This window comes from Pongo pygmaeus, chromosome 1 (genome assembly GCF_028885625.2).
Source record: "Pongo pygmaeus isolate AG05252 chromosome 1, NHGRI_mPonPyg2-v2.0_pri, whole genome shotgun sequence".
NCBI lineage: Eukaryota > Metazoa > Chordata > Mammalia > Primates > Hominidae > Pongo > Pongo pygmaeus.
The window spans coordinates 191014345-191041597 of NC_072373.2; the positions used below are offsets into that span (position 1 = coordinate 191014345).

Genomic DNA, 27253 nt, shown 5'->3' on the forward strand with positions numbered 1-27253 from the left:
TTTTGGCGGGATCCCTTAGGTCAGGTGTCCTCCCTTGGTCCAACCATCTGTAGCCAGACTGGACACTGATATGTGGGACCTGTGAGCAATTCCCTCAGAAGGAAGCTAATGGCAGCATACGCTGGGACTTAGTTTCCCCCTCGCCCAGTGAAAGGCCTCTTAAGAGCCCAAATGAGAGGACAGTGGCCAGTGGAAAGAAAGGTCAAGAGCCAGTATTACAATTCGTCCATATGGCGCCCTTTGTATGACTTAGGAAAAGGCACCCCCTCTGAGTGGAAGCAGCCCCATAAGTATGCAGCTGGGCAGTGGATAGCGCCTTTGGGCTAATTAGGAAAATATCTCCCTTCCTCCAGGTGAATACAGCCCTGTCATATTACGGTGCACAGCTTCGCAAGAGGAGCACAGGCTGCATTTCAGCTCCTGCCTCTCCTGCTGGTCACGGGTCATTGCATAGTGCGTAACCTGTTCCATCTTGACCTGAAATATGGTCAAGGGTTGGGGTGGGAGTTGGTGGTGAAGTGTTCCTCTCAGAATGTCCCCTGACAGTCCAAGAAGCACTGTTCCCTGCAGAGAGTTGGGGGCAGTGGTGGCTGGAGCTGCCTGCCTTCTCCTGAAATGCTCAATTGCTTCTACAAGGGTTGCGTCAAGGACACTTGGAGGTGGCCAGCTCCCTTGGCAGGAAGCAATTAGGACAGAGGAAGCAGGCTGACCTGGCCTCAGGGCAACCATGAACCTAACTAAGGAGGTGACTCAGAATCCTGAGAACTTGGGGCTGCTATTCCCAGCTGAGGCCACGCTGGGGGATGGGAAGTCCTGTCCCCTGTCTACTTTGGGCACACAGGTCCTGGGTTGCCTTCTCCCAAAAAACTACCCACTTAGGCCCTCATAATCTCTAACCCAGCCAAATTAGTCCACCTCCTACTTTCAGCCTTGCCCTCTGCCCCATCTTGCTGCCACTAAGAAGCCACAGTGACCTTCCTAAAGCACAAATCTAACCACGTCAGCTCTTCAAAGTCTCCCCTTGCCTCTCTGTATGATTTGCTCCTTAAATATCCCTCCAGGTCCTGTATGATCTGGCACCAGCCGACCTCAGAAGGTTTTTTTTTCTTTCACTTTTCATCCTGCACCCTGCACTAAGCCATCCTGAATGGCCCCCATTTCCTAAGGGGTCCCTTATGCTTTTGTGTTGTGCACAAGCCATTGCTCCTCCCTGGGTCACCCATTGCCCTGTCTCAATTATCTCCTCCTCTATGAAGCCCTCCCAACTCTCCAACAATTGGCCCTTCACATGTACACAGTCCCTCACAGTCAACAAACACTTCCCATGTGATCTGCTGTTGGCTGAGCCAAGCACACATTTAAGTCTCCTTTTTTTTTTATTTTTCTTTTCTTTCTTTCTTTTTTTTTTTTTTTTTTTTTGAGACGGAGTTTCGCTCTTGTTGCCCAGGCTGGAGTGCAATGGCACAATCTCGGCCCACCGCAACCTCAGCCTCCCAGGTTCAAGCGATTCTCCTGCCTCAGCCTCCTGAGTAGCTGGGATTACAGGCATGCGCCACCATGCCCGGCTAATTTTGTATTTTTAGTAGAGATGGGATTTCTCCATGTTGGTCAGGCTGGTCGCGAACTGCTGACCTGAGGTGATCCATCTGCCTCGGTCTCCCAAAGTTCTGGGATTACAGGCGTGAGCCACCGTGCCCCGCCATGCCATTTTTTTTTTTTTTAAAGACAAGGAAACAAAGGCCCAGAAAATGGTAAAGCTGGGACTTGATCTCAGGTCTCCTAACATCAAGGCCACTGCTTGTTGTGCCTTCTCAGCCACGGGAGTGAATCCAAGTCAGAATGTGAAAAGAGATTTAAAAAAAAAAACTGGCTAGGCGCGGTGGCTCACATCTGTAATCCCAGCACTTTGGGAGGCCGAGGCGGGTGGATCATGAGGTCAGGAGATCGAGACCATCCTGGCTAATACGGTGAAACCCCGTCTCTACTAAAAATACAAAAAAATTAGCTGGGCATGGTGGCGGGTGCCTGTAGTCCCAGCTACTCAGGAGGCTGAGGCAGGAGAATGGCGTGAACCCGGGAGGCAGAGCTTGCAGTGAGCCAAGATCGCGCCACTGCACTCCAGCCTGGGCGACAGTGTGAGACTCTGTCTCAAAAAAACAAAAACAAAAACAAAAAACCCATGAGCTCTGAGCTTCAGAGAAGGAAGCATCTTACCTGACTGGGGAGAGGTGAGGAATAGGTAAAGTGCAAAGGGCAGCCATGGCTTCATGGAGGAGGTGGCATCTGCCCCCGGTCTTACTAAACATTAGCCAACAGGGCCAGGCATGCTGGAGCAGGGCTCTCCAAGGGAGCAGCCAGGTGTGGGGCTCCTGGAGTCATGCCCTACGGGGTCTGTTCCCAGCTTATTCATCTGAAGAAGTGCTGGACCTGGAGGCGAAGAGCTGGACCTGGAGGCAAAGTCCTGGCTGGAGTCCAAAAACCCTGAGCCAGGGAAGCCCTGCACCCAGCCAGCTATTAGCAAGTGACAGGCAAGCCAGAGAGCATGGCCAGAAGCCTGGAAGGGTGGAAAGAACAGTTAAGGATCAAGTTCTCTAATCCTTCCAAAGAAGGATCTGGGGAAAGTTCTTTTTTTTTTTTTTTTTTTTTTTAAGACAGACTCTCTCTCTGTCACCCAGGCTGGCATGCATTGGCACGATCTCAGCTCACTGCAACCTCTGCCTCCTGGGTTCAAGCGATTCTCCTGCCTCAGTCTCCTGAGTAGCTGGGATTACAGGCGCACCCCACCACACCCAGTTTTAATTTTTGAATTTTTTGTAGAGATGGGGTTTCACCATGTTGGTCAGGCTGGTCTTGAACTCCTGACCTTGTGATCCGCCCACCTCAGCCTCCCAAAGTACTGGGATTACAGGAGTGAGCCACCACGCCCAGCCCGGGGAAAGTTCTTAAAGGGACTGAACCAGGAGTCTAGGCAGGATTCCTTGATGGCAAGGAACAGTGCCTACTCATGGCAGGGTGAGTAAAGGGGAATGGATTAGTTGGGACTTTTGGTTGCAAGTGCACTAAATCCAACTCACACAAGCTTAAGCAAAAAGGGAGGCTTATTGGCTCATGTAATTGGGAAGTTCAGGCATGGCTGGGTCCAGAAACTCCGTTGCATCCTCTCTCCCTTCCTCCTTCTGCTTCTCTCTCTGTAGCACCATTGTCCTTCCAGATGTGCTTTTTTCATGTTCTTTCACCTGCCAAATGGGTTCCCAGCTCACATTGCCCCAAATTAACAACCTCAGAGAAAAAGAGCCAAATCTCCCAGAAGCCCTAAATAAGAGTGAAGAGTGTCTCAGCTGGGGTCACATGCTCATCCCTGTGTCCAGGGACACAGGGCTCCACCACTGGTCAGGTCTCAGTTACAGGTCTCAGTACCAGGTCTGGTACTTCTTGACCAGAAAACTAGGGAGGCAGGGCTTTTTATTAGAAAGAGAGGCCGGGAAAAGTGGCTACTCAAGCAAAACCACTAGCCACCAGATTTCCTTTTGGGGAGCATTTGTTGAAACAATGTGGAGAATCTCATGAAAGTGTAGAGATGGGCACCAGAGCCAGGCCTTAGCTAGAACTTGGGAAGCCGTCAGGACCAGAGGCGGCTCCGTCTCAGGACAGCATGGTTTCTCTCATGTGCTGCTCTCTGCACATCCTTTCCCATCTTGATCTGCTGCTCATCTCATTCTGCTCAGAGAGTTTCCACCTGCGCTGAGCTTTACTTTGCATATAACCGCAGTCTGCTGAGGCTCACCCAGGTCTCTTGGGAGCCAACTGTATTTTATAACATCCTCAGCTTCTATGCCAATGGTTGACTGCCCAGCCCGTTTCCCAATTCCAAACTCCTGAGAAAGAGAAATCTGCTTGGCCCAGGTCATCTTTTCAAGCCAATCACACAGATTAAAGGCCGCTGGACAGCATGAGGGTGGCTCACTTTTGTGTGAAGTGCTTACCTCCATCCAAGTAACCACTCTATGCATTCTTCCTGAGTGACTTCATCATTCTCCTCCATGAGGCACCTAAGAATAATTGACCTCATTCCTAGAGTTTCAATTATTTATTGCAGTGTAACAAGCTGCCCCAAAACTTGGTGCCTGAAACAACAATTTATTATTTTTGATGATTCTGTGAGTTGGCTGGGCTCAGCTGGAAGGTTTTACTGCTTCATGTTGTGTTGGCTGGCGTCACCCACATAGCTGCACTCCACTGGGAGCTGAGCTGGGGCTGGGACAGCCAGGATGGACTCATTCACTTGTCTGCCAATTGTGCCTATAGTCACCTGGGCTGTCGCTAGCTTTTTATCCTCCAGGTCCTATCTGTCTCACTATGTGGCCTTTCCAGCAGGATAGTCCAGACTTCTTTACATAGTAGCTGGCTCCCAAGAGGGCAAAAATGGAATCTGCAAGTCCTCTTAAGACGTAAGCTTGGAAACCACAGAGCACCACTTCTATTCCGTTCAATTGGTCAAAGCAAGTCACAGGGCCAGCTCAGACTGGACTCCACCTCTGAACGGAAGGAATGTCAAAGTCACATTGCCAAAAGACAGGCAGAATGGAAGAGGTTTTTGGGCCATCTCTGGAAACAATCTTCTAGAAGTAAGTCTAAACACACTTCCCCCAATCCTAACATTTTATTATGATTTTTCCCTTCCTCCCACACAAGGGTTGGTTTGTTCCTCCCAGGACCTGGTGGAGGCTGAGGGGATCACTCCATTCTGTAGCCCCCTCACCTCCCCAGTCAGAGGTGCTCCTAGCTAAGCCAGTGTTTTCTCCTGCTTCTCCCACCCACCCGCGCACACCTCTGAGAGAGGCTACTTGTCTGCTTCCTGGCCTGTGCCTTGGGATGGGTGACATTTGCGTCTGCACCCTGAGACTAGTACAGAGCTCTGCATCAAGGGGGACAACACCCTGGAATTCCAGGATGGTAGTTCCGAGGCCCCTCTTCTGCCCTCCCTCTATCCAGCCCCTTCATGGCCTATAACGAATCACCCCAAGCTGGGCAGGTGGGGGCCTGGGAATGCGCGCCCCCTGCTGACCACCAAAGGGCCAGCAAGAATTCGGGTTGAGTCCCTGGGAGTCTCTCTGGCCTGGGTGCCCACCCCAGGCCAAGGTCTCGACCTGAGACCACCCGAGCCTGGTCTCGACATGGACTTCAAGGGCACCTCCTAGGTGGTGTGGAGGAGCTGCCGGGTTGGGCCCTTCACTGAGCTCCCGCTGGGAGCAGGCTTCTGCTAGAGGTCGGAGCTATCCATGCATCACCTCCTGCCCGTCTGCCGGATGGACTGGCTTCGGAGGGAAGGGGACATCGTCAGGATCCCAGGGTCCTGGCTCCTAAAGGAAAGATGGGCGGCTAGCTTTTGGGAGGGGAGCGGCTAGCTTTTCATTTTCTCCTTTGGGGATCACTATCCTGGGGAAAAAAAAAGTTGTCAGGCCTCTTCTCTCTCCGCGCACTTCAGCGCCTGCGAAGAACATCATTTTCGCAATCCCCAATCCGCTGCAGCCCACAAACCCAGAGAGCCAGAGAGCCCCCCTCACCACCCAACCGGCTTCGGGCGTGGGTCGGTCGGGGAAGGAGAGCCCAGCTATCCCTCATACCGTACAGCAGTAGCAGCAGCAGCGGCAGCGACACACGGGCGACCGAGAGGGCGAGTGTGACCTCCCCCCGCCCGGCGGGCGGGGAGCCCAGCTCACACGCACAGCCTCCTCGCCGCTGCCCGCCCCCTTCCCTCGCCGGGACTGGCGTCCCTCCTGCAGCCCAGCCCCAGCCAGCTCCGCGTCTACGCCGCCGCCTGCTCTGGCTGGGCCGGGTCAGAGCCGGAGCATGGAACCTGGGGAGCCCCGGGAGCCCCAGGAGCCCCGCGAGCCCGGGCCAGGAGCGGAGACCTCTGCGGCCCCGGTCTGGGAGGAAGCCAAGATTTTCTACGACAACCTCGCGCCCAAGAAGAAACCCAAATCGGTAAAAGCAATGCACGGGTATGCGAGGGACGGGGGAAGGGTTACCCCGGAGGAGGGGTCATAAGTCTCTTGGGAAGGGACCCGTGACGCCCCTCTGGGAGGGGACGCAGCTCCTCAGCCCCAGAATGCGCCCTGCAGCTGGCTCGGGCTCGGGTTTATTTTGGGAGCTCTGCTCTGGTGTATTTTTTACCGGGACTCGGGTTCCACGCCAGGATCCGCCTCCCCCATGCTGTCATCGGGGCCCAGCTAGAGGCCCGCAGCCCCAGCTCCCCCCGCCCCCACTCGGGCCGCCGGGGAGCGCGGATTGCACTTGTTGGCGAAGCGGGTCGGCAGCGCTTGCAGAAGCGCCCCAGGCGCGGGTAACCAGACTCGGGAACCCGAGTGCGCTCGGAGACCTGGCTGTGCGCTCCGGTCTCCGCCATCTGGGCATCGGCTCCGGACCTGAGACTCTGCGTTTGGGGTCTGGCTCTGGGTCCTGGGCCCTGGGCTGGGGGCAGTGCACTCCCCACGTCCTAAGGAAAGGGAGCTGCTCTCTCCAGGCACTGGGATCCACACTCTGCGCTGGGGGGCGATCGGCGCCCCTGGCCCCAGGCTCCCAGCGCTGGACTCTGCCCCCAAGCTCGGGTTCTGCTCCCCTTGCAGTGGGCATTAACATCCCCACGACCCTGTGGTGGTGTCAACCGTCTGGGACCTCACAGAGGAGCTCTCTCCTCTCCCCCATCAAACAAGTTGATGATGCCCTGGTCTGCCCCTGGGCCTTGCTGTCTCCAGCTTCCCAGATCTCAGAGCTTGAGGAGAGAACTGAGAATAGAGGTTGGCCCACAGCGGTCCTCCGAAGAACTCCAGCTTGATCTTAAAGCAACTTGCTGCTTCCCTTCAAGAACCCTTCCCCAAGAGGTCCACCCTATCAGCAATCATTCACTTAGCACCTCCAAGCTGTGCTCTAGAGTGGGGATTGAACAATTAACTAAGCTGAGTACCTGCCTCAGGAGCTCACTGCACAATGATGGAGGCTCCGGAGATGAGAGCCTGGGGGAGTTGGCGGGGAGTGGAGTAGTGATATCACACTGGGGAAAGCTTTGTAGAAGTGGCAGGTATCCTGATCTTAAAGCCTGAGTAGGTGGAGTTTCCGAGAAAGAGGGAAACAAGACAGGCAAAAGTCATGCAAATGTCTCTGAAGCTCAGGACTGTGTTCCTGAATAAGTACTGAATGAAGAATGCAAGATTGTTGGAAGAAGAGCTGGAGGGATGTGAAAGAGCCCACAGAGGGCCTTGGGGATCATGTTAAGGAGTCTGGACCTTACTCAAGGGGGTCAGGGATTTCCAAACTAGCTTCCCCAAGCCCCATGTTTCAGGGAGTCTGCACACATGTGAATCCAATTTATTTTCTTTCTTCTTCAGACTATGTTTTAAACAATTAAAAATGTGTAATAAAACCCAACTCACTCTAATGTATCAGGTGGACATTTTAGCAGCTTGAAGGCCACAGATTTTTTTTTAAGCAAACCTCAGAATAAGGCTTCCCCTGTGATCTGTTTCATCAAAGAGCATCTTGAGATTGTAAGGCCTGTAGTTTAAAACAAAACAAAACAAAACAAAACAAAACAAAACAAAAAAACCTTTTAGCATTTCCAACCACTTATTGGTCTGAATCAGGACTTTCACAATACTGTACAAATACAAACACAGCAACAACTTGGCCGGATGCTGAAGCTTAAGTCTGCACTGGCATTCTAGCCTCTAGTTTCAAATTTGTTGTCATGCAAACAACTGTGTTGTTTTCATTGGTTGACTTTATAATAAATAAATAAATGTAATGCATTTGAATCTGTAAAATAAATATACACCAATTATATATGTTATATCTGGTACCATATGGTATGAGACATATGATAATATCTGGCTTACATATTGAATTCAAAGTTTATTTGAATTCATTTAAATAAAAGGTCAGCCTACATTTAAAAAAACATATGAATACCATTATGGAGCTATTACAGGATTTTTCATCAGGGGATTAACTGGGTCCCATTTTTATTTTAGAAAGATCACTCTGGGATGGATTGAAAAGGGTGAGTCCGGCAGCAAACCCACCAGTGAGAAGGCTGGTGCCTCTCTGAAGAGGAAGCTGGATGAATGTCAGTGCTGTGGCCTGAGTGATGCAGAGAAAGGGATGGAGACTGGGGACTGGGGTAGTGAAAGCATCAGTGCTCAAAATCCATTTCCTCCCCAGGCACCAGAGCTCAGGCCCAGTTGTCAGTCACGACCCCTGGGTCAGCCCCTGACTCTCATGGTTCTCTGGGAGGCAAGAAGCCTGGAGGCTTCCCAGCTCCTATTCCTTCCTGCAGAAGCCCCTCTTCCCACAGGCTATTTTGGGGGCTCTAGGCCTCATGGGCCCCATCATGGCCTGGCCTGGGCTAATTCTCATTCCCAGGGGCCTGAGTAAAATATTTAACGCCTGAAGGCCTGTTGGAGGCCCTCACCTCATGGGGTCAGAGCACTTCTTCAATCCAGAACTCTCCTGTCCCTCTCTCCTTCAGCAGCCCTTCCCTCTCAAAGTCCTACTAGGAATAACAGCTTTTTGCCTATGTTTCTATCTTGGACCCAATAGGCAGAATTACGTTAGCCTAAATGGGAGCTCCTCAGGCAGTCCAGGTGGGGGTGGGCTGCCCTCTGTTATTCTTCCATTCCCATCCCCTAGCCGGAGCCATCAGCCTGACCCTGGAAGGCAAAGAGAGCTGCCAGGACCCTGGTTTCCTGGAGCTCCGAGCTCCCAGACTGAGCCCTTGAGTCACTCTGACCCAATTCCCAGTCTGAGATCAGGGCTTCTTTCTGCTCTCTGGAGGAACTGTTCCTAGATGCCCCTGCCAACACACGGCCACCTCTGCAGCCAGGCCCAGGAGGGTCTCTACGTCCACAACTTGTCCCTATCTCTGGCCAGCCCATTTCACCTGCTCCTTCAGCTCCACCTGGAGCCTGGACAGGTCATTCATCAGTCCCAGCTGGGATCCATATTTCTTACACAGCCATGGCCTCTGGGATCTTAGACTCCACCTCACTTGTACTGTGTCACAGCAGTCTAAGTGGGGATGCAGAGTCCTGCCCTTGGGACCCCCATTCTGACGGGAAACAGAGACCTGCCGTTAGAAACCTCAGTTTGTGGGCACGCCCTGATCATTTCTTCCAAATCTGGAAAGTGAAGGCTGGGGGAGATGTTTCCAGGGAAGGCGGAAGTAGCAAGGGATAGAATCTTCTGGGAACTGTTGAGGAGAGGAATAGCAAGGGTACTGCAGTGTGGATAGAGGCCAGGCTAGAGGCCAGAGACTTGAGATCTCATCTTGCTCTGCCTTGACCTAGAGTAATACTCTGCCCCTTTTTGGGCCTGTTTCCCTATCTGGAAAAGAGAGAAGCAGAGGACTCTTGGGGCCAATGCAACCAGGACATTTTTCTTGCAACAACCAGGGGCGGGATGGATTGGGGTCTGTCTGGGTAGCTCAGCCAGAGGGAGCCCAGGACTTGGCAGTCTGGCAGGGACTGTGGGACAGAAAGTGAGGAGTGAGACCTTGGCTGGCTGCCAGGGCTGGAGTGGCAGGCTTGGGAACCTGCCTAAATGGGGCTGGGAGGGCAGCTGACTCTGTCCTTAGAGGGGTGATGGCCCTGTCCCTGGGGCAGTAAGCCCAGTGGGTGGAGCAAGCTCAGCTCCTGTTCCAAAGGCCTCCAGGCTTCCAGGGTTTATGAGAGTGGGTCTCCCCACTCCATCACCAACCCCACCCTTAGGACACACATATGGTGGTAGTCAGCAACTGAGAAAGGTATTTGGGTTGAACCTCCAAGAAGAAGCACCTGTCCTGCCACTGCCTTACACAGACCTTGCTGGCCACATACACCATCTTGGTTGGGGTTAAAAGTCAGATGCAAACTGAGGTCTACCACATGACCTTGGGGAACTCTTTTTTCTTCCACTCCTATTATAAGGTTCTATAGCTGCATTAACCACTAGCCACATATAGCTATTTAAGTTCATTTAAATGAAGTAAAATCTAAAATTCAGTTCCTCAGTCTCATTAGTCACATTTCAAATTGTTCCATAGCCACAGGGACAGCACAGATTATGGAATATTTCCATTATCATAGAAAGTTCCATTGGACAGTGCTCTTTTAAAAGATGGGATTGGCCTCTGTCTTGGGGTTGGATCATGAGCTCTGTGGGGACAGGGATCACACTTGTGTTGCTTCCTGCCACGTCCACCACAGTGTCTCTCAGATGGTGACCACTCAATGTCGTCAACTGATTGGAGCCCAGGACTGACCCCAGGAAGAAGCAATGGGGTTGAGTACATGACCCACAGGTGATCAGGAGAGGCGAGAATGCAAGGTGCATTTATGAGCTTTGACCGCAATTTGAGCCCCTCATTTTTAATTTGTAAAGTGGGAATCATGACCCCAGGACTGCTCAGGACACAGAGATGTGGTGAGATTCTCTGGGTATCTATAAATCCCTTGGGCACTCATATTCTGATCCTCCCTAGGGACTATAAAGGTCCAGCTGCTGTCTGGGGTGGCGGGTGCCTGTAGTCCCAGCTACTTAGGAGGCTGAGGCAGGACAATTGCTCGAACCTGAGAGGCGGAGGTTGCAGTGAGCCGAGATCACGCCACTGCACTCCAGCCTGGGCAGCAAGAGTGAAACTCCATCTCAGAAAAAAAAAAAGAGGGGGAAAGTATGCCCTGATGTGAGAAAGCCCAGATGGGGCAAAGCTGGGGGATGGGAAGAGGGGAATGGAAAGAGAAGTAGGGGTCTGTTGTGAAGGGCTATTTCCACACTAGAGGCTGCCAGCCATATTCTGAGAATAGTGTGCACCACTAAAGAGGGGGGCTGTGGTCAGATCTGAACTTTAGAAAAATCCCCTAACAGCAGCATGAATGACAGATTACAGAATGTGACAGATGATGATGGCCTGAACGAAAGAAGTGGGTGGATTCTAGTGGAGTTGACTCATTTCGGTGATCAATTGATGAGGAAGGGAGTTGAGGCTGACTTCCCAGCTTCTGCTTCAGTAATGAGTGGATAGTGGTTCTAAGCCTTGCTGTGAGTTACAGGGAGAAGGGATCAGGTTTGGGAGGAGAGAAGATGATGGGAATTCAGCCTTGGGAATGTTAACTTTGAGAGGCTGTTAGTCAACTGGGGCAGTTAGATGGATGTATGAATCTGGAGCTCAGGAGACAGATCTGGGCTGGAGATACATTTTTTATATAAATTGTCATATTTATGGGCATCATTTCTTCCTAAGGGCATGCAGCTCTTATTTTACAATGGAAACCATCTGAGATCATCTCCAGCATCAGTCATACTTTGGCCACATACATTGGCTTCACTTTTTCTTGTGTCCAGATGCCTGACTAGATTGCAAACTCCCAAGGGCATGGCCATCCCTCCATCAGATTGTGCTTCCAGCAAGGGAGCCAGCACCTCTCTCAAACCCCATCTGGGTCTGTCATAGATGGGGTCCTGACCTAAGTCCACATCTGCTCAAGGCTGGGCCTCTTTAGGTAGAGACTGGGTCTGGGTCTTCTCCATGTCCCCACTACCCAGGGAGACTCACACATGTGAGCCTGCCTCAGGGGCAGTCATCTGAGTGACAACCCCTTCTCCCATACCTCTGTAGCCCAAGCCTCAGAATGCAGTCACCATTGCTGTGTCCTCCCGAGCCTTGTTTCGCATGGACGAGGAGCAGCGGATCTACACGGAGCAGGGCGTGGAGGAGTACGTGCGCTACCAGCTGGAACATGAGAACGAGCCCTTCAGTCCCGGGCCAGCCTTCCCTTTCGTGAAGGTGAGGGAGCAGTTCCACCACTAGCTCATACAGCACCTTTGTGGGGATTAGAAAAAAGCACTCCCGTGAGTATTTGAGTAAGGAAAAAGGGCCCCTCTGGGCAGATGTAACCACACAGGTACACAGCTTGACTAGGTGACAGAGTCTTTTGGGAAGAAAATTCGTCCACCCTCTGGACAAATGCAGCCCCACGCCTGGTAACCAGCTTGGTGAGTGGAATGCAGGCTGGATTTCAGCCCCGACTCTCTCTAGCGAGGTACCCCTGACTGGTAAGCAACTTGCATTAGGAGAAGGTAGTTCATGCGCACTTATCTCATCCCAAGCGTGGCTCCTCACCTCCCCTCATTGGATCCTTGGCCACCAACTTCAGGTATCAATCCTTGGGGGTCTAAGCTGGGGGGTACCCTCTCCTTTCTAGGCTCTGGAGGCCGTGAACAGGCGGCTGCGGGAGCTGTACCCCGATAGTGAGGACGTCTTCGACATTGTCCTCATGACCAACAACCATGCTCAAGTGGGTGTCCGCCTCATCAACAGTATCAACCACTATGGTGAGCATGAGCATGAGGATGGGGGGTTTGCCCTGGGACACCCCTACCAGATCCCCCAGGGATGGGGCCACACCTCTGCAGGATGGAGTTGTACTGACCAGAACCCCAAGCCCAGTGTGTGCTGGTAAATTCGCTCTTTAAACAAACAAACAAAACCCTGACTTGTAGTGTTGCTAGTTTTCAGGGTGTAAATATTTCCACCAGGACTGGTTTCAAGCTATCAGTGGTTGAACAACACAAATGGCTCAAAAAATTTCTGAATGCTTAACTGTGGGCTCTTGCAAGCCAGTCCAAGCCAGCTCCAGCACACCCCACTCTGAGTGTGATTAGGTGGGACAGTTACTGCCTCCCTGCCTCAGTTTCTATAACTGTGATGGGGCTAACAGGCCTCACAAGGTTGCTGGGAGAATCAGGTGCAGCTGTCAGAGTGAAAGGGCTTTGTGTCTTATTCTAAACTCAAGGTTAAAAATAATAGACCCTCCAGAGCTAGCTTAAGCCCAGGAGAATTTCATATTAGGTTACAGGGGTGTCTTTCAGAGGGCAGGAAATAAATTTGGGCCTACAAAGGCCTGAATCCAAGTACTAGAAATCTCTCCCGGCTCTTCTTTTCTTCAGGCCCCATGAACCTTTATTTATGCTTCTCTAGCAAGTTTGCTCTTTTTTTTTCCCTCTCTCCCCTGAATTGGATTTGTCTGCTTTTCCTAAATAAAAACCATATTCAAGAAAAGCGGGCCAGGCGCGGTGGCTCACTCCTGTAATCCCAGCACTTTGGGAGGCCAGGGCAGGTAGAACACTTGAGGTCAGGAGTTCAAAACCAGCCTAACATGGTGAAACCCTGTCTCTACTAAAAATACAAAAATTAACCTGGCGTGGTGGTGCACACCTGTAATCCCAGCTACTCGGGAGGCTGAAGTATGAGAATCACTTGAACCCGGGAGGCAGAGGTTGCAATGAGCCGAGATCACCCCACTGCACTCCAGCCTGGTGACAGAGTGAGATGGAAAGGAGAGGAGAGGGGACGGGAGGGGGGGGAGGGGAGGGGAGGGGAGGGGAGGGGAGGAAAGGAAGAGAAATCCACTTTGGGGAGAGAGAGAGACAGAAAAATAATACACCTGGCCAGGCGCGGTGGCTCACGCCTGTGATCCCAGCACTTTGGGAGGCCGAGGCGGGGGATCACGAGGTCAGGAGATCGGATGGCTAACACGGTGAAACCGCGTCTCTACTAAAAATACAAACAAATTTAGTCGGGCGTGGTGGTGGGGCCTGTGGTCTCAGCTACTCCGGAGGCTGAGGCAGGAGAATAGCGTGAACCCGGGAGGCAGAGCTTGCAGTAAGCCGAGATCGCGCCACTGTACTCCAGCCTGGGCGACAGAGCGAGACTCTGTCTCAATAAAAAAAAAAAGAAAGAAAAGAAAAAAAGAAAGAAAGAAAAAGAAAAAGAATACACCTAATACACTTATATTTATAGATTTACCAGGCCTGGTTTTTAGCAACCAAGAGAGTCTAGTTGGCATTTTTAAATCCTAATTTCAAATTCTTGGGAGCAGGGTTGATAGTAAAAATATTTAACCACCTGTGTGACATACACACTGCGTAATCAGGACAGACTTTCCCTGTAGTGCTGAAGCAGGGCCCTGAAGGACCCCTGCCATACCAGGCATTACCGCCTTACTCTGGAGAGGACAGAGGTCCTGGGTAAGGGGCTGCGAGAGTGACGGGTAACTTAATGGGCTCAGAGCAGCAGCCGTTTATCAACCAACAAATAACTTTACAACCTTTGCAGTCATGGGGACCAGCGGATTGGCAGCCTAGGTAATCAGATTGGCCCAGCTTGGGTCAGGTGTCTGCTCTTATCCAATCAGCTATAGCCAGGAGGCGGGGTCTCACAGGCATGTAGCACTGTGATTCCTTGACAAGAGGATGTCCCTGTGAGCTGGGCAATTGCTCTAGAGATGTGATCGTCCTCATTTCATGAAGGATGGAGGGGCTCAGAGGGGAACACTGGCCTAAAATTACACAGAGACACGCTGTGCTGCCGTACCACACCCAGAACTAGGATGGCGTCCACTGGGCACAGAGAGACTGCCCTGAAGCCCAGGGTTGACCCTGGCCTCACCTGGGTCCTCTACCTCCTTCCCAGACCTGTTCATCGAGAGGTTCTGCATGACAGGTGGGAACAGCCCGATATGCTACCTCAAGGCCTATCACACCAACCTCTACTTGTCAGCCGATGCAGAAAAAGTGCGAGAAGCCATTGATGAGGGTAAGTCTAAGTGAGGAGGGAGAATATGGGGAGTGCAGCAAAGGGGTCCCTGAGGGGGGAGGCCTGGTCCTAAAGTTCCGAGCAGGTGCTGGGAGTTGCCATGGTAACTAGAAGGCAAGGCTGCGCAATACTTTCCTTAATTCTTATAATCTGTCCTATAAATTCTGAAAGCAAGGCCCTACCCATTCCATCTTCCTACCTCTGGCCCTACTGTGTCATGGATGCGTTTACTTCTCAGCATCACCCAGCCTTCTGTTTCCATGGAAACCCTCTCTACAGCCCAGAAAGCTACTTTCTTCTATGATTCCTCCAAGTCAGGAGTTCTGATTCCTGTAGGACCATAGGCAGCCTCTGCCCTGCCCTGGGCCAATGGGAAGGAGGATTCATATCTAGTCCAGCCTGAAAGCCTGAGTGGTGGGGTCTGGGGAATGGCCAGCATCTCCAGCAGCTGGGCTGGCCAGTGCTTAGGGGAGTTTAGGAGACCCAGATGCAAGTACTGACAGAGAATGTCCCCCTATGTGTTCTTTCAAGGGGCAGTTTTGGGTGGTATCCACAGTCTCAATCCTCCCAATGAGGTGTGTATCCTATTGCACATGAGAGAAAACAGGCCCATAGAGGAGCAAGGACTGGCCAGCTGCCTGAGAGGGTTCCTTAGGCTGAACACTAGTGGCAAGTTTCTTTATCAACCAACAATATATTCACTTTTCTCTTCCTCTTTCATGTTGTCTCCTGCTTGGAAGCCTGGCCTCTCTCCCTCTGATAACTCACTCCCCTGAGCTGCTTGGGAGCTCCTAGAGGCTTTCTTTAACCAGGAACCAGGAGCCATTTCTCTAGACAGATGTCACACCCTCTGGTTAGGGCCTTGGCACTGGCATGTAGGTGTGCCTCTGTGTGTTTGTAACTTGACCTCAGGCTAGGGAGCAGGAGAATGGTCCACGGAGAGGCCCTACTGAGGGTAGGGGTGGTTCTGGGTCATCTTGATTCCAGTGCTGGCAGAGCTGAGAAGGTGCCTGGCTTGATGCCTGGCACTGGCCCTGCTTGTAGCATCCTCAGGCTAGTGAAGTTGTGTGCAGGTAGCACTGCTCACTCCTCCCAAAGCTCACCTAAGCCCAGCCTCTGTGATCCTCAGTTCTCAAAAGAGTTGGGCTGAAGTGATCTTTGAAAAGATGGAGACTAGGGAATGAGCTCGGCCAGCTACCCAGGTCTCCAGCCTCCCAGCACTGGCTCTCTGCCATCTAGTGCAGCTCTAGCCTGGAGCCTGAACCCCTGAGAGGCATCCTTGGACCCCTGGAGGAGCCCAGGGTTGCAGAGTCTGTGCACACAACTAGCCATCACTTGTGCTGTCTCCCAGGACCACTTAGGTTGTTTTTTGGAACCCTGAACAGCCGCCAGCAGGGCATACCTGGGTGTCATTGTGGCTGTAGACTGAGGGTGCACGTACTCACCTCACCTGATTGTGGCCTGTGGTCTCAGCCCCAGAGCTGAGAGGCCCTTAATTTTACAGTGGTCCAGAGAAGGTGAGTGACTTGCTAGAACCAATGGTGAGGGAGTGGCTGAGGCCAAGCCAGGGTTGGGGCTCCTTCCCAGCCCCACTGTAGGTCTACATCAGGGGCTGTGAGGCACCCCTGGCAGGAAGGCAGTGGCCGATGGGACGCATGTTTGGCTGGTCCACAGCAGCATGATCTTACTAGGTGTTAAAGTACTGAAATTCCTTCACCCTGGTTGGTAAATAGTTCCTGCCCTGAGTCCTGAGTGCCCTCCTGCTCCCCGGGACTCCTCCCAGACTTTTCCACAAAGCAATAACCAACAGGGTAACCTGGCAAGGCAAAGGCCCTAGAGATCTGCTTCAGAGCCACTGCTACTGCTCTCTTCTTGGCCAGGATCCATGCACTACCAGTTTTTACAAGTTTTAAATATTAGTTTTCATCAGCCTTGCCCTGAGTCCTGTATGAGTCAGGTGGGGCAAGGATAGCCTAAGATAGCCCACTCCAGCCCTACTGCCCAGCCTGAAGGCAGACAATGCTTGCCTCTCTCTGCCTAGGGATCGCAGCTGCCACCATCTTCAGCCCCAGCAGGGACGTGGTTGTGTCCCAGAGTCAGCTGCGCGTGGCCTTCGATGGGGACGCTGTGCTCTTCTCGGACGAGTCGGAGCGCATCGTCAAGGCCCACGGGCTGGACCGATTCTTCGAGCATGAGAAGGCCCACGAGAACAAACCTCTGGCTCAGGTGCTCCCCATAGACCCAGAAACCCTGAGAGGAACAAGGCAGCTCCCCAGACCTGCCCTTGGCCTGCACTCCCAGCCCAGAAGCAAACAAACCCCAGGCTCAGCCCAGATTCCAGCCTGGTCCCCTCGACCCTCTCACGTGACCACTGGCCCCCCATCAATGAGCTTCCACCTGCTTTGTTGATCCCATATCCCCTCACTGAAGTCCCAACCCTCCTTTGAAGCCTCCATTCTCTATCTAAGCCTCTCTCTAAGCCCATACCCACTCTGCAGCTCAAATCCCCATTTCTGAGGTCTCCTTTGCTCCCTGACGTCCCCATTCTTTATGTTCCCACCTCTTCTCTGAAGTCCCTGCCCTGCTCTAAAGGCCTCATCCTGTCTCTCTGAAGCTCCCATTCTCTCTCTGGAACCCTCACTTGCTCCCTGAGATCCCCCACCCCTCTGAGGGCATGCCCACCCTCTTAAGAAGTCTGTTTCCCTCACTGGAAACAGGAGGAAAGGAATTGCTGGACTGGAGTGCCTCATTGGGGTAGGGAGATCCAGCTGGGTGTGGCATCTGGGGCAGACCATTTGCTTTGGGACATCTCCTGCCATCCATCCCTTGGCTGGGGGCACAGGGACCCTCACTTACCCTCAAACTGCTCAGTGTCTCTCAGAACAGAATATACCCTAGAGCTTGGTGGAAATTCCCTGGAGTTGGGGCTGTTGGGATTCTCCAGCTCTGCTGGGAGCTCTTATTTGAGCTTTTAACAAAAACCTGGGTGCTCAATAATCTCAGAGCCCCTCTCTCCAAGAGCTCAGCAGGCTTCAGTTGTGGCTCCTAAATATTCAGTTCACGTCTGTTCTTGCGAGTTGCCTCTGAAATCCTTGGGAATCCAGGGCAGGAGAGTTTTCCTACTAAGTGGTAAGCAGAGGCCCAGGAGACCACTGCTTATTCCAGTTTACCTAGCAAGCGAGAGGTCTCCAAGACGAGGAGCCCACTTTTGTTTATTTCTAGCTGCTTTGGAAATAAGCAGTTTTCTTCATCGTCGTCTGTTTTTTTATTCTCACATCCTCAGGAAGCTTCACTGTTCTGGGCACTGTAGAGAATAAATTCTTTCCTTGACCCTAGAGAGCTTGAGGATGACACCCTGAGCCACCTGGGTGCCAGATGGGCACGGTTGATACTCAACAGTTACACATTGGTCCATCTTCTCCAGCTGTTTATAGCTGGAGTCCATTCTGATTGGAGGGTGCCCATGCCATAGTTACTAAGTAGTTTTAATATCCCCCCTGTTGATGGGCATCGAAGGCGACACTTACAGACCTTCAGGACAGACATCTGTATACCTTGATGTGCATATGGATGGATGATACATATCAACAGTTGCCCTGATAGTTATCCTGACCCAGCACCAATATACAATAACACAGATCCCCTGACTAGAGCCCCACTGGTGCACACAGTAGCCTAAGCAGGCATAAGCAGAACTATCTGAAAGATTTAGGGATCCTGAAGTTTTCCACACCAAACAAGACACTAGTGCTTTAGGGAGAGTAGGGGGCAAATATTTAGGAGGTGGTAGAGCTAACAATGTTCCCCTTGCCTTCTCATAGGGCCCCTTAAAGGGCTTTCTGGAGGCACTGGGTAGGTTGCAGAAGAAATTCTACTCCAAAGGCCTGCGGCTGGAGTGCCCAATTCGTACCTACTTGGTGACAGCACGCAGTGCAGCCAGTTCCGGGGCCCGGGCTCTCAAGACCCTGCGCAGCTGGGGCCTGGAGACAGATGAAGCCTTGTTCCTCGCTGGAGCGCCCAAGGGCCCCCTCCTCGAGAAGATCCGCCCACACATCTTCTTTGATGACCAGATGTTCCATGTGGCTGGAGCTCAGGAGATGGGTACTGTGGCTGCCCATGTGCCTTATGGCGTGGCACAGACACCCCGGCGGACTGCACCTGCAAAGCAGGCCCCATCTGCACAGTAGCTGAACCACCAGCTTTACTGATCCACATTGCTCCAGGCTCCCTGACATACTTCGACACCTCCTCTGGTAGATCCCTCTAGTTTCTCACTGTTCTGTCCTTCTGCCTGTCTGCCCTCATCCCTATGAGTGATGTACTTGTAGGAAATTATGCAGACGGGACTGGCATTCTCAACATCCCTCCTTTGGGGCAAATTCTGTGCCATGATCCTGAGTAGGACAGTAGGACTGTGCAGAATAGCTGGATTTCACGGGGGAAGTTAATGGGTCTGAGAGAGGGAGGGTCAGAGAAGCCAGGATTTCTCAAAAGTGACTTAGGATGAAAACTAGCTCAATGTGGTGTAAAGAACACTGCTATGGGAGAGAGTGGATCTGGCTTCTAAGCTCTGTCCTGGTATTAACTGCATGACTTTGAGTAATCCCTCCCCTTCATGGGCCCCAGTTTCCCCATCTTTTGGGCGGTTTTCAAGCTCCCTTTTAGCCAAAGAAGCTTGGTTCTTTAAGATCGCCCTCTTAGAAGGAAGCATTCTTTGTCAGCGCTGCTGCTGGTATGTATGGCACTTTTGTGCAAATCACAAAAGGACACTGTCTAGGTGAATGAAGAACAAAAAGACATCCCTTCCTCTGGCCTGACCCAGTCCCATGCTGGGGTACACAGCTTAGTTAGCAGGATAGAGGCTGGATTTCAGCCCCCATGTGTCCCCTCAGCTCAGAGGCCTTTGTCAAATGGACAAAATGCAAAATCGCCCCCAGCAACTCTATCTATAATTTTACACATTTTGAAACCACTGGACAAGATGACCTATCTGCTCCTGTGATTCTCTAACCTGTATGGTCATCAGGGCTCAGCCCAGGAAGCAAGGGGAGTGAATTGGACATGCATACGAACTCTCCTCCAGCCAGCAGGGGGCACTGCAGGCTCTTCCCGGGAAGGAGCATTAGTAGCTGCCTGCTCAGTGTTTCCTTTGCTCTTGCTTTGAGCCAAAGTTCAGTTGCTCTTGCCTGCCAAGACCCTCACTTCCACCACCCTCACTCCCCCAGTCATTGCATCCTGTTGAGCAGCTCTGCTGGTGGGGAACGGGACAGAGCATGGGTGTCTACTGTTGTGGCCCCAATTCTAGGGGAAGAAAGTGCAGTGGCTGAGGTAGGCGGTTGTCCAGGCTGAGCCAGAGGGTGAGGTGCTGCCTGGGATGAAGTGGGAAGTGTCAGGAGGTCTGGTGTGAGACAGAAGGTACTGAGACAGTGACGCTTGGAGAGGAAGGAGCTGAAATGTGCACTAGCAAAATTCTCCAGCTATGGGATTGTGAGTGGAAGGCCAGTCAGAGCTGCCTTTGGAGGTAATGAGCTCTCCATCAGTGGATGCTGAGCAAGGGCTTCCAGGATGAGATGACCTCCCCATGAAATGCATCAGCGGATCCTCCACATTTGCAGGAGCCCCTGCGGCCCCTTCTTCACCACTTTCAGAGAACTCTCACCGCTTGATGAGTCAGCCTCCTCCTTTGCTGAGCATCCCTGGCTGTCTCCGGAGGGAGGGTGGAAGCACCAATGGCTGGTCCCCAGGAAGACAGAAGGGGTGAGCAGACATCTGTGTGTGGACTGATTGCCAGGCTTCTAGGAGGAATCCTAGTCATGAGCAAGCACTTTGTAAAGATAACCAAAAGTATCATGAGAGGGGCAGAAGCCTGGAGGTGTGGTGGCAGGAAATAGGGAAGGAGAGCACCCTGGGGTTTTTGATCTTTGTCCTTCTGGGGACTCAGCTCAGGGTCTGAATGGGCACAGGTTCTGTGCAGTGTGGGGCAGGGTAAGAGATGCAGAAAGATATTCCAGGAAGGAGAACAAAGTGAGAAGGCAGAGGTGGTTCTCAAAATGAGCAACGATTTGGGCCAGAAGAGAAAGGCTGGGCTGGGCTTTTGCTGTCATTGTCAGAGGTCTCCATGAGGCTGGTCCCAGGGAGGAAGGGTATGGCTGTGTGGAGTGACTGGGACAGACACCCACAGTGACTGCTTTATCAGGGGACACTGGCATTATTGCCCCTAGAAGGGCATATGATAATGTCTTTGCACGAGGTCATTTCCACTGCACAGCCAGGATCCTTCTGGCTAACAGAGGAGGCCTTGGGGCAGAAGACCCGGGTTGTGTCTCTACCTCCAGAGCTCCAAGCCTAGACAGAAGTACTGTGAGGGCCAAGAACAACCTCAAGGAAACAAAAAAGAAGTGAAGGAGGGAGCTCAGCCCCTGAGTCTCCTTTGTTCTTGGCTGAACCACAGAAAGGCCCTCTCCTTCTCACTCCCAGGAGTCAGAATCACCCCGTGGAAGAGCCTCCAGGGCTCACAGAACCAGCGACTGCAAGAAGCCTACAAGGCCGGGCACAGCCCAGGCTCACAGCATGGCAACAGGCTGCCTGACCAGGGTGGACCTGTGCACTGGGGACGACACCAGATGTCACCTAATTAAGATAAACTGCAGGGATTCTAGGACCTGTGTGGTCTTGCCCCCAGGGCCTGGTGATGAACACCACTGATGATTCCACGTCTCTCAGGAAGTAGGAAAATATGATGCTGGAAGCAGAAAGATAAGGTGCAGTAAAAGCCATGGATTTCACTGGAGCCATCATTAATAGACACAGACAGCTCTGGGCAATGGAGAAACACTAAGAGTCTAAATTCTATTATTGAAATCACAAATGAGCATCTCAGGCCTGGAAAAAAGCTTTCAGTCACGGGAATAAAAAGCCAGAAATCTGAGGGGCAGTCTTAAGTAGCAGTTACACGGGCCTTCTGATTGTCTTAGAGGTGAGGAGGTGCCCAGGGATGAGGAACATTGTGTGTTGTTCACCAGGAAATTAAAAAGCCAGGTGAACACCAAAGCCCCAGGCCTAACCAGAGAATGCAGCACTGAGGCGGAGCAGCCACGGCTTCTGAAACACTGGACCCCTTTAGCTGAGAGCACCACTTCCCCAACAAGCCCTGCAGAACACTGGTTCCAGGAGATGCCTGCCAGCAAAATGCCACAGCCAATGGGACTGCTGCTTAGCAGAAAAATGGAAGCCCTGTTACTAAGCACTGAGACTGCTCAGCCAGTTGCAAAACATCCCCCTCTTCTATCTGAGAGCCCAATCAGAGTAGTGGGGATATATCAGAATGTGCCAGAAAAAAATAGAAACTAGCAAGAAGTTCAAAGCCAAGATGGATTTGGCATTATAATGACACTCAATTGGTGTGCACCAGTACAGCCAAACTGATGACTAAAATCTTGAAATACCTCCATAGCAGTTGGTAAATAATGCTGCGCTGAGTCCCCTGAATGTCTCTTCATGGCCTCAGCTGACCTTTCCACTGTGAGCGCTCCATTTTCCCACAATGCAGCCTCTAGGAGGCTGCAGCGGCACTATGGCCAGTGTCTACTCTGTTTTGTGGTGTCCTGGCCATGCTGGTTTAGGGAGGTAAAGTAACTTGCCCAAAGCCATAGAACTAGTAAGTGGCAGTGCTGGGACTCAAACTCATGTCCATCTGATTCTAGGACCTAGGTTTTCAACCATTTTGTCATACTGCTCATACATATGCATGGAGATAGCCAGAGAAGCTCCATTCTGAGGTCTTCACTAAAGGAGTTTACTTACCCGACAGTTAACATGTTGATTTCCTGCATGGCGAAATGCTGGAATACATTTGAGTGGGTGTTTTTATTATAGCTTCCTAAACAGCTACAAATAATTTAAATTAGAGCCAAACATTTGTGAACCCCCGGAAGCACTTCCAAACAATCCCAAGTTCTGAGAAACCCAGTGTGAAGACCCCTGCTTTGGGCTAATGCAGAGTTTGGCAAACTCTGGGCCCACGGGCCAAATCTGACCCATCACCTGTTTTTGTGAAGAAACTTTGACTGGGGCCAGGCACGGTGGCTCATGCCTGTAATCCCAGCACTTTGGGAGGCCGAGGCGGGTGGATCACAAGGTCAGGAGATCGAGATCATCCTGCCCAACATGATGAAACCCCGTCTTTACTAAAAATACAAAAATTAGCTGGGCATGGTGGTGCATGCCTGTAGTCCCAGCTACTCGGGAGGCTGAGGCACGAGGACCGCTTGAACCCGGGAGGTGGAGGTTGCAGTGAACTGAGATCATGCCACTGCACTCCAGCCTGGCAACAGGGTGAGACTCTGTCTCAAACTAAAAAAAAGATAAAGAAAAGAAACTTTGATTGGAACATAGCCATGCCCATGTGTTTACATATGTTTATGGCTGATTTCACACTGCAACAGCAGAGTTGAATTGTTGCAACAGAGGCCGCAAGCCAAAAATATTTATCATCTGGCCCTTTACAGAAAAATGTGCGGACCCCTGGGCTAAGGCAGACAGCCTGGCTGACGCCTCAGTGGGATGAGCCAGGTCACATCCACCTATGCATCTGTGGGCGGAGGTTGGCTCCACTGCCGAAGGGAAGGGACATGGGGCTCCATGCCCATCTGAAGATTCCAAGTTTTGACTATTTTCAAGCGACCCATGGCATGGTAATTTGCAGTTTTGTTGATGCACTGATTTGACTTGAGTGTGCTCTGCCAAGCTGATGAGTGAGAGGGCAGGAGCAGGGCCCTTGGCTGGGGATGAGCCCAGCTGGCTGTCCAGCATGGCTTTGTATTCCCAACTCATTTCCTCATGGGGCCTCTTAGGCAATGATGAGCCTAGTAGGTGGATGGACATTAGCTAAACATGAGTTTTGGATAGACTGAAGTGCCCAGTGTTGATTTCAGCAGCTCTGAGCCAACAAGGTCATCCGTGTACTTTCTGTGAAAGCAAGAACAAGTCCGTCGTGAAGAGGGTCCCGTGAGGACTTTAGCCGGTTCAGAAGTTACTGATCAAGTGAGAGAGAAAACTCCTGTAACAGCTGGAATGGCAGCTTCTTGTGGCATGAAGGCATGTGAGCAATAAACACAAATACCCCTCATAATGGAATTGTGGATCAGGAGAATTCTAGGACTCTGCAAATTTAGAGATTTACCAGGCTTCCAGGATCCACTGCAAGAACAGACAGTATGTAAGACGCCCCATCTACAGCCATCATTGCTGTCGCTATGCCATCATGATACTCTTCTCCACCAAGCCCAGACTGGGTCTCAGAATCTTTCTCTACCCAGCATTCCAGGCAGCCACTACCAGTGGGCTGGAGCTGGTGTGAAAGATGAAACTTATTTTGCCATCCCTATTGGCGTTGGGTTTTGCTATCCAGGAGGCATGCAAGGCCCAGAATGTTCATCCTCTGAGGATATGACACAACTCTGAGGATGTCAGAGTCTCACCTGACTCGAGTAGAACACAAGGAGGTGGATGAATAGCATCGTGTGGCTGGCGGCTTCCCGGATCATGGGTTTTATCTAGTCTTAAAGCAAAACACAAAACCACCTCCTTTCTGCCAGTAGGTGGCACTGCAGGCTGGCACGCAGCTGCTGGCAGTAGTCAAGTGATTCTACCCACTGATTTACTTTTCTCTCCCTCTGACTTAGTGCTGTGCTGGACTCTCCCCACGGTTAGCTCTAGCCAGCCAAAAAGGACTTCAGGTGCTCTGGAAATGTTTGCTAAACATGCCCGAGTGACGAGCCGATTGCTCTTGCCGGCAATTACTGTGATCGTGTGTATGGATGCACACATAAAAGTTTGTGCAGCAGGATAAAAATCGTACACGTACGTGTATTTATGTGGGTGTGTGTAATGGGCCAGATATCTCAGCCAATGACTCTGTGTGTGTGTGTGTACTCACTATGTGTACAGATGGTTATCTCTGTTAACTGAGTGTCCTGGGACCCACATACTGATGGCCAGCCCTAGGATAGTTGTACCCATTTCCATCATAACATGGGCATTTGCGTATGTGCAGCTTGGGGGCCACCGAGACCAGCCCCCAACCTCTGGCCAAGAAAGTCTTGGCCCCTAACCCTCTGCCTCCTACCCCTACTCCTGAGCCTTGGGAAGGAAGTGGTAGAATCTGTGTAAGGACAACCCTTTTGACTACACCTGCCTCATCATCTCCATTTGTTTCTTCCCTCCCCCTAACAGTGCCAAGGCCAACATGTCCAGTTGGGCAGATTGTGCACTGCAAAAATCTAGAGGGCGCCATTGGTACTGTGACATGGGTGGTACCTCTTAGACACCTGCACAACCTGCCAACTGTATACAGATGCCCTGGTCATCTCATGGCCATGGCTAGGAAAGTTGCCTTCCTTCCCCCCCACCAGCCCTGCCCAACCTAGACAAAGATTCCTGCCTCTGCTTGAGTGTTCTAATGTGGCCCAGAAGTGACTTACCATTGACCTTAATTGGGAAGTATCTCCCTGATGGGCCATCCCCTAGAGGCCTTTGGAATTCCATTTATAAAAGTGAAATGTGGCTGGGAACTTTTCAGTTACTCATCTTTGCAAAGTGAAAGCCTCTGTAAGGCAAACCAAAGCTGTGAAGACTGGGGTCACTGACTCCCACACTCCTGGCCTGTGGGTGAATATATGCCTTCATGGCCATCTGCCACAGAATTAGGGTAAAGGCCTCAAGGCTAGTCTTGTAGCTAACTGCCACCAATAAGCCACCAAGAAAATCACTGAGGTCACCCTAGACTGGATGCCTGGGCCGGGGTCACAAACCCCAATGCCTACAGGGGCGAGGCAGGAAACATAAATGAGTGGAGAGGATTAAGCCAGGTCTTCACTGAGAATGGAGAACACTGTGGTCTGCTATGGTTGCTGCCACATGGGAGTGTGGCCTGAGGTTGCCGGATAGTCCACCCCATTTTTGAAAAGAAGCTGGGAATCTGGACTTTTAAATGTTGGCAACTATTTTGAATTTAGAAAACACCATCCGGGCCAAATAAAACATTCTGTAGGCGAGATCCGGCCCTTGAATCTCCAGTTTGTATCCACTGGCCCAGGCCCAGAGACTTGGGTTTTTAAGACCCAAGTCACTGAGAGTCTGAGGATATTACACTCATATTCTCAGTGATGGATCTTTAAGAGACCTCAGAGATGACCTAGCTCAGCCTTAGTGTGTTCAAAACTGCATATGTACAAACTTTTTTTTTTTTTTTTTTTTTTGAGATGGAGTCTTGCTCTGTCACTCAGGCTGGAGTGCAGTGGCACAATCTTGGCTCACTGCAACCTCCGCCTCCTGGGGTCAAGGAATTCTCCTGCCTCAGCTTCCTGAGTAGCTGGGATTACAGGTGCCCGCCACCATGCCCAGCTAATTTTTTGTATTTTTAGTAGAGATGGGGTTTCACCATATTGGTCAGGCTGCTCTCGAACTCCTGACCTCAGGTGATCCGCCAGCCTCTGCCTCCCAAAGTGCTGGGATTACAGGCGTGAGCCACCACACTCGGCCTACAAACTTCTTTATTAATGTAATAGCGCACATATACTTAACTTCTGGTTTCTACTTAAGAGCATCTCAATAACCTCCGATATAGAACACGATGAAAAATGAAACCTGTATGCATAATGTGCTTGTATCTACCTGTCAGAAGCCCTTTGCTTTGATAGCATTTGCTGCCTCAGTCTTCCTCATCACCCAACCTCTCTGGGTTGCTTGTTATGATAAACCTAAGTGCCTCCGTAAATGGTTAGAGCATGTGTTTCTTCATCTTCGTGACTTCCCTTGTCTGGGGATAAGACTGCTTCTACTTCTCCCAGCTTTGCCCTCTTTGGCCTGCTAGTAGCACACCCCATCGATCCAGACCTGTCTGGCTCTTTGTAGCATTTACCTGGTCACATGATAAAGAGTGCTCAGTGCTTGCCAGTGTGGGTCCCTGTCACTTCTCATGCATGTCCTATACCTTAATTTTACCACATGTGCTTCTGCTTCTTAAAAGCCATTCAAATAAATGGAGAGGTTTTTAATCAACTTACATTGTCTTGTTTTTTCCCCACAATTGTATTCACAAACTGGCATATGGCCCCTCATGAAATGCTAATGGTGATGTAGGTAATGAAGAGGCCTGGGACCCGATTCATCCATTAGTGCCGGGGTCTTTCTGTAGAATCTGTCCCACCACATGAAGACCACCCTGAGGGGAGATTCCGCAATGGACAGCAGCCCAAAACCATCAGAAGGCAAGCTTCCCACAACAGGGCTCCTCACATGGACTCGGTGTTCCCATCTGGAACTACCAAGGGTGGGGATGGAGTGGGAGGAAGAGAAGATGAGAAAGGATGTGAGATGAAGGAAGAAGGGGATAACTCAGACTCTAGCCCTCACATCATTCTTCTTCCTGCACCCTAGGGTCTTCCTAGACCTCAGGGTCTTCCTGCACCTCAAAGTGTCTGCAGAGCAGGAATCCAAGAGTGGCTTTTCTGGGTGGTTCTTATTCAGAGCCTCTCATGAGGTTGTGGTCAAGCTGCCAGGTGGAGCTGCAGTCAATGGAAGGCTTGCCTAGGGCTGGAGGAGCTGCCTCCAAGATGGCTCACTCAC

The 27253-nt window shown here is 51.4% G+C and overlaps 1 protein-coding gene and 1 long non-coding RNA gene across 2 annotated transcripts in view; one reads left to right on the forward strand and one right to left on the reverse strand.

Moving 5' to 3' along the window:
• The first annotated feature begins 5532 nt into the window (after positions 1 to 5532).
• NT5C1A (5'-nucleotidase, cytosolic IA) lies at positions 5533 to 26686 on the forward strand. The gene is made up of 6 exons (XM_054493642.1): positions 5533 to 5985; positions 11648 to 11815; positions 12234 to 12363; positions 14504 to 14626; positions 16668 to 16852; positions 18448 to 26686. The coding sequence occupies exons 1-6, from the start codon at positions 5851 to 5853 to the stop codon at positions 18811 to 18813; spliced, it is 1107 nt and encodes a 368-aa protein (XP_054349617.1). The 5' UTR covers positions 5533 to 5850; the 3' UTR covers positions 18814 to 26686.
• LOC129039781 (uncharacterized) overlaps positions 7312 to 27253 on the reverse strand; it is a 30851-nt gene continuing 10909 nt past the window's right edge. Inside the window, exons 3-4 of the long non-coding RNA XR_008503484.1 lie at positions 11640 to 11851; positions 7312 to 7551 (exon numbers count right to left, since the gene is read on the reverse strand). This is a non-coding gene — a long non-coding RNA (uncharacterized LOC129039781). The remainder of the gene's footprint in view (positions 7552 to 11639; positions 11852 to 27253) is intronic.

Excerpts from the sequence above, each read along its gene's own strand:
- NT5C1A (XM_054493642.1), top strand. The coding sequence starts at position 5,851 with ATGGAACCTGGGGAGCCCCGGGAGCCCCAGGAGCCCCGCGAGCCCGGG. Across the intron at positions 5,986-11,647 it reads CCAAGAAGAAACCCAAATCG|CCCAAGCCTCAGAATGCAGT; the intron begins GTAAAAGCAATG and ends ATACCTCTGTAG. Across the intron at positions 12,364-14,503 it reads CAACAGTATCAACCACTATG|ACCTGTTCATCGAGAGGTTC; the intron begins GTGAGCATGAGC and ends CCTCCTTCCCAG.